Source organism: Paralichthys olivaceus, chromosome 6 (assembly GCF_024713975.1).
Source record: "Paralichthys olivaceus isolate ysfri-2021 chromosome 6, ASM2471397v2, whole genome shotgun sequence".
Lineage (NCBI taxonomy): Eukaryota > Metazoa > Chordata > Actinopteri > Pleuronectiformes > Paralichthyidae > Paralichthys > Paralichthys olivaceus.
Window position 1 is genome coordinate 13,377,989 of NC_091098.1, and position 6,171 is coordinate 13,384,159.

At 44.6% G+C, this 6,171-nt stretch overlaps 1 protein-coding gene across 2 annotated transcripts; it reads left to right on the forward strand.

The window, feature by feature from the left end:
- The first annotated feature begins 2,498 nt into the window (after positions 1-2,498).
- her9 (hairy-related 9) lies at positions 2,499-4,667 on the forward strand. Of its 2 annotated transcripts, none has more exons than XM_020108385.2 (4): positions 2,499-3,090; positions 3,255-3,350; positions 3,454-3,541; positions 3,657-4,667. In XM_020108385.2, the coding sequence occupies exons 1-4, from the start codon at positions 2,983-2,985 to the stop codon at positions 4,238-4,240; spliced, it is 876 nt and encodes a 291-aa protein (XP_019963944.1). In that variant the 5' UTR covers positions 2,499-2,982; the 3' UTR covers positions 4,241-4,667. The 2 variants fall into 2 exon arrangements, with proteins under 2 accessions (XP_019963944.1, XP_019963945.1); XM_020108386.2 differs by having other exon boundaries at positions 2,562-3,090; positions 3,660-4,667.
- The last annotated feature ends 1,504 nt before the right edge of the window (positions 4,668-6,171 follow it).

Consider the following 6,171-nt stretch of genomic DNA (forward strand, 5'->3'; position numbering starts at 1 on the left):
GACTGCTGGCCAAAAGAGGATCACGGACTTTGTCATCAGTTTGACGATTACTATGACATCTACGCCTCCTTAGACTCTGTAATGCTCCTATTGTCGCAGCACATCCACTGGTTTAACATGGAAATCTGCTGTTCGCTCCAATAAAGTTTTCATTTGTGTCACAATTACAGATTTATAAGAAGTGACCGGTGATTGTTACAATGTCTGAGTTTCTGAGCTGGTTTCAGGAACTTCCGAATATCACTTTACTTGACTTAATAAACTTTTTGATTCCTCTTGTTAAAGTTTGAATTAGATTAAAAATGTTGGCTGAATAATAAATATTATCATTCCTACTTTTAGTTTGTCACAGTTTCATTTTTACAGTGTGATACTATAGTTAGAAGAGTTCTGTAAAGTATTTGTTGCATTACAAATACATCATCAGAAAATCCACATAAATGTGCATTAGAAACACAATATACATAAAGTAACCTGCATGAATCAATGCATTGAGTTTTGTAAAAGAGTTTGTAAAGTAATTTCATGAAACATGCTTAGTTTCAAAGATACATACATACTGTATATATATATATATACATACAATTCATGTGTAAAGACACTTGCAATTGATGAATATGCAAATCCCACTTTGTACATTGCATAGTGATTGCATGTTTTTACTCACTAATTAATGTTCTAATAGAATCCTATATAGCCTGTATAATGTACATATAAACATACATTTTCATGTATTTTCCTCTGTTTTATCCCCTGTGTTTATGAGCACCTGCTCTCCTTCCTTTTTTCTTTTCTCTGATGGACTTAATGTTAAGAAATGTCACAGCTCTTTGTGACTCAATGCCCATTAATTCGATATGAGTGGACGTTCAAAATAAGTAGTAGTAAAATAATACCGTTTAATATGTATACACAGATCCTACGAATTATCTTTTGCATTTCGTTTAATTGTATGATGGTTAATTACTTCTTTTCTCCATTAACTTGAACACGGATGTGCCCCCTTGTGGTCATTCAATAAACATTAAAAAAAGTGTTTCCTTGTGCAGGCCTATAGGTTTAATGAGGATCTTCTTGTGTCTCCTTTATACTTCGAAGACCAAAATAAATGAATCAATAATAATCACTAATTAAATGCAGTTTAAAAAAGCAAGAATATCCTACCACAGGCAACCACAGAAAAATAATGCTATCTAATACAGATCATTTACAATAATATAACTATAATAACTGAGAAGATACTCACATTACACTGGGCATGAAGGTAATATGTAGATTTTTAAAAACTACGAGCTCGACCACAGGCATGTTAAGTTATGATAACTTGCAAATGAGACGCTAGGTGGTGCTCTTCTCCTTCAAACACTGTCACCTCGTTTCAAACCACGCGCACACAAACCTGATGGACAGGACTGACAGTGATTACGAGGATGTAGATAAACGATGATTATTATTTGATTAAACTATACTGTTGCCTTTGTCAATAGTATAATTAGACACTGCAGCATCATTTCACTGAAGCCTGAATGCCATGCAAAATGTTCCATTTCCATTCCATTCTGTTCTGTTCTATTCTGTTCTGTTCTGCTCTGTTCTGCTCTGTTCCACCCTACACTGGTGAGTATAATAATTCCAGTTTGTTCACTCTTGGTATTATTTACGCTCCATGATGCTGTAATCTCCAAGTTCTGGCACGTGCGCGGCGTAGACCTGAGGAGAGTGTGTGCGCATGGCACGCGGACAGATGTGCCCCCCCCTTCTTTGAGCAGCTCCCGCGCCGGGATGATTGACACGGAGCCGCTCGCACAGCCAATCAGAGAGCGCCTCCAGCATTTGCATAAAGTGGCCGCACGCCATTGGCTCTGCGAGTGCTGCTGCAAACCGCCTCGCGTGCCATTACAGATGTCTGCTCCTCGGAGGCGCGAGAGGGGCCTTTAAAAATAGACTTTAGCAGTGTGTGTGTGTGTGTGTGTGTGTGTGTGTGTGTGTGTGTGTGGGTGGGTGGTGAAGGCTGTTTGTTTTCATGTGAGGCCTTGAAGATGTTTATGTCTTAAATAAATAACATAAAAAGTGTGTAGCCACAGCAGGTACATTATCAATCTCTCTCTCTCTCTCTCTCTCTCTCTCTACCTATCCATCTATATTTACACATATAAATGAATGTTCATATATGTATTTATACAATATGTTTATTCTGGGTATTGGCACTTTTGGTGGCCAAGAGAAACATTCAACTATTGGCTCCAACATAATCAATAACAATTATGAATCATTATATTTTCGCATAAGCACGGAGTTAACATGGAGGAGGTCAATGGCTGCTCTGTAAAAGAGCCTCTGTCTCGTTCACACACACCAGGCTGCGCAACATTTTTCACGAGCACTGAGCAAAGTTGGAAACAAACATCTAGAACCCCCCCCTCCTCCCCTCCACCGCAACACCCCCCTCCTCCCCCTTATCACTTCACAGCCCTGGCCTGGTAGCCGCTGCTCTCTCTCTCTCTCTCTCTCTCTCTCTTTCCCTCTCTCTCTCGCTTTGTTGTTTGTCCCTGCAGGGCTGATTGAGCAGCGCGTGACTGACGGCCCGCTGGGGTGTTGACCAATCAGCGCTCTGCCCCGCGTCCAATGGGTGAGTCCCGCGCGCCATTGGCTGAGGCGAGTGTGGGAAAGAATGCAGAGAGGGTTTCACACGAACCGGGAGCACGCGAGCCGTCTATAAGTACCGCAGCGGCGTGTGTCGGAGCCAGAAGCGGAGACTCGCCCCCCTCGCGCGCAACGCACGCTCGCCCGCAGTCTAGTCAGGTGACAGCTCAGTGATAACACACGCAAACAGTGAACGGGTGACCCCGACAATCAGCGACTCTTACATCTTGCGCAGTGGCTCAAAGTGACACTTTTGAAGCTTTTTTTTTATTCTTCCATCTTTCTTCGGAAAAAAAAGGATTTATTCTCATCGACTCTTTTCCTCTGGTCTGAGCGACGATGCCAGCTGACACTATGGAAAAGCAGACGGCCTCCCCTATTGCCGGTGCCCCTGCGAACGGATCACACACACCGGACAAACCGAAAAATGCCAGCGAGCATAGAAAGGTAAGGATCTTTGATATTACGCACAGCAATCAATACTGTTTGTTGAGCCTTCTGAAGTGTGGGAGTCTCAGAGTTTGAGACTGGGATAAGAAGTTGGTTGTGATAGCGTGGGAAACATTATATGTTGAACAAGAGATTCACGTGGAACTGTTTATTCTTTGCAGTCATCCAAACCAATCATGGAAAAACGCCGGAGAGCGAGAATTAACGAAAGCCTCGGGCAGCTGAAGACACTCATCCTGGACGCACTTAAAAAAGATGTAAGTTAAAACTTATTTTGAACCAAGTTTCCTCCTCGTAAAATTATTTTCGGTTTGAATGCACCTTGAGCTCAAACTCAACTTGTCCTGTTTTCTCTCACAGAGCTCCAGACACTCTAAGTTGGAGAAGGCAGACATCCTGGAGATGACAGTGAAACACCTGAGGAACATGCAGCGCGTACAGATGAGCGGTAAGTTTATCTGAAGCATTAAAGATAGAATTAAAACCTTTGCGAATCTGCACATGGAATCCAACAGCCACAAATATGTCACTAATATCCGTCCTTTCTCTCTCTCTTCCCCCAGCAGCGCTTTCAGCCGATGCCACCGTCCTGAGTAAATACAGAGCAGGATTCAACGAGTGCATGAACGAGGTCACCCGCTTCCTGTCCACCTCAGAGGGGGTGAACACGGAGGTGAGGTCGCGGCTCCTCAACCATCTCTCCAGCTGCATGGGCCAGATGATGTCCATGAACTACCCACAGCAGGTCCCGTCCCAGCAGGCGCATCTGGCGCAGCCTCTCCATGTGCAGCTCCCATCTACCCTCCCCATCAGCGGCGCTTCTATGGGCTCCAAGCTCAGTCCCGCCGAGGCCGTCTCCCCCAAGGTGTTCGGTGGCTTCCAGCTGGTGCCAGCAACCGACGGACAGTTCGCTTTTTTGATCCCTAACCCGGCCTTTGCCTCCGCCACAGCCCCGGTTATCCCCCTTTACGCAAACGCAGGAGTGCCTGTCGCGGTTAACTCCAGCCCAGTGCACGGCAGCTCGGCGCCCACTGCAGCATCTCCTGTCCACGGGATGACTTCCTTCTCCGGGGGGTCCCAAGCGGTCAGCCCTGGGGGTGTCAGCACCGGCTCCGAGAGCAACGAGCCCGTGTGGCGGCCTTGGTAGCTCAAGGGACGAGAGACTCATGCGAAACCATTACTTTTTTAACTGACTGCACACACAACTGTTGCGGGGATCAACCTGTGACTTGTCCGCAGTGGAATGGTAACTCTAACCACTTAATAACCCCCAGTACTTCTCATTGTTTCGTTTTATGGAACAGGGGTTGCCTTATATGGCAGTTTTTCTAATTTATTTTCTGAATCCAACATTTGGATGTCAGTGATAAAAATGCTGTACTTGCAGAAGAAATATAGGAGATGTTTTTGTTAAGAAGTACTTTTTATGAAAAGATTTTAGTTTTGTACAAAGTTGTTATGAATTGTTATACCAAAGCTGTGTTTTATATTCTTGTTGTTTTGTGTTGAAAAGAAAAAAAAACTGAAGTTGGGCTTTGGCCCGTTGTTTTAATAAATGACTTTTCAGAAATGAACGTCTTGTCCACAGCCTGTTTCTATCATTTTCATACTGCTGTTTTCTACTTTATCGGAGGACATACAGGGTCATTATGTAGTCGCTCAGGCTGTGCGTAAAAGTTACCTTTCATGCGTAAAAATGCCATTGATGACAGTCTGTTATTATCATGTTTATGTTGCTTTTTTGTTCTTAAATATAATTTATTTGACTTCGGAACCCTGCGTAAAAGCTAATACTCATACGTAAAATTCAGTTGATTAATTGTTCAAGTGAGAAAGTATAACTTTTTTAAAGACTCAGTACAGCTGCAGCTAAAACGACAACGAATCTGCAGCGTATCGATTGTGCTCGTGATATGAACTTCAATATCAATCTATTCCAGGTTCTAAGTGGCCACCTTGTCAACAGTTTGGCGGGAGCTCTTTACATCTGGCTCACCGGAGAATGGCACAGGGGACAATGGGGGTGTATTTTTCTATTGCTATAAAGGTAATTAAAAGTTTGAAAGGAGTCTCATCCTGTATGCAGCGGGAGCTTTAAGAAGTCTTAAAACCTATTCATGAGCCTGGGAAATGCGCTCAGGGGTTAATGTCACTAACAGATTGCCTCAGTGAAAGGAGAATATGGAAGGATCCTCGCTTCCTTTTGTGAGTCAATTGTTCGATTCCACTCCCCATGGGCCTACACCTCAATGAAGAAGAAAACGAGGGAACTTTGGTTTGCTGGCGGGGAAACGGGGCAGAGGAATACAAACTCTAACTGCAGGTTATAGAACATTTGAGCTCTGAATGTTACTTTGTCTCCAAAACCTCTGTCCTACATCTGGTCAGGTGCATTTTCCATCACAGCTTCACACACTCTCCTGAGTTTGAAATATCCCCCCCCCCCCCCCCCCCCCACACACACACACACACACACACATGCACACACACTCCCACCCTCGTCTTTGTTTATCCCAGGGTGTAAACCTATCTTCCTCCAGTGACTGGGGTTCGGAACTGGAGGCAGTGCCTCAGTGTCGGGCGGCGTGGCGCTGGCCATGTGTCAGCCACTTGCAGTCAGTGGGCCCCTTTGCTTTGGATTAGGTTTCAGCCTGGTGACCGCCGGTCAACACCCCTCAACATTTAATCCTCCGTCGGCGCGTCGTGGGCGCGCACGGCTGGCACATGCAGGCCAAGAGTGAGTAACCAAAGTTTTTTAAGTGTGTCTTTGCCCCGGACACGAGGACACACACAACAAATGGAAATATGCAGGTTGCACACTTTAAGCATATGTGGTTGTGTACATCCCCAACTTAATATCATGTATCTGCAACAGCGGGCACACATACATTGTGGATCAATAGTTTAACTGTTACTTGGTCTGCGTGACAGGTTGTGGGTGTGGGCCCTGGTGACATATTCAACTCCAGATTTGTGTGTAGTCACATTCTCACTTTTACGCAATAAAAGTACTGAGAGTCAGTGCCCTGCAGATGACACCGTCGGTAAATTCACAATGAAACCCCCAACTCTCTCAAT

Bases quoted from the DNA above. Each gene is read 5' to 3' on its own strand.
- her9 (XM_020108385.2), top strand. From the start codon at position 2,983: ATGCCAGCTGACACTATGGAAAAGCAGACGGCCTCCCCTATTGCCGGT. The intron at 3,091-3,254 runs GTAAGGATCTTT...TATTCTTTGCAG, and splicing joins ATGCCAGCGAGCATAGAAAG to TCATCCAAACCAATCATGGA. The intron at 3,351-3,453 runs GTAAGTTAAAAC...TTTCTCTCACAG, and splicing joins TGGACGCACTTAAAAAAGAT to AGCTCCAGACACTCTAAGTT.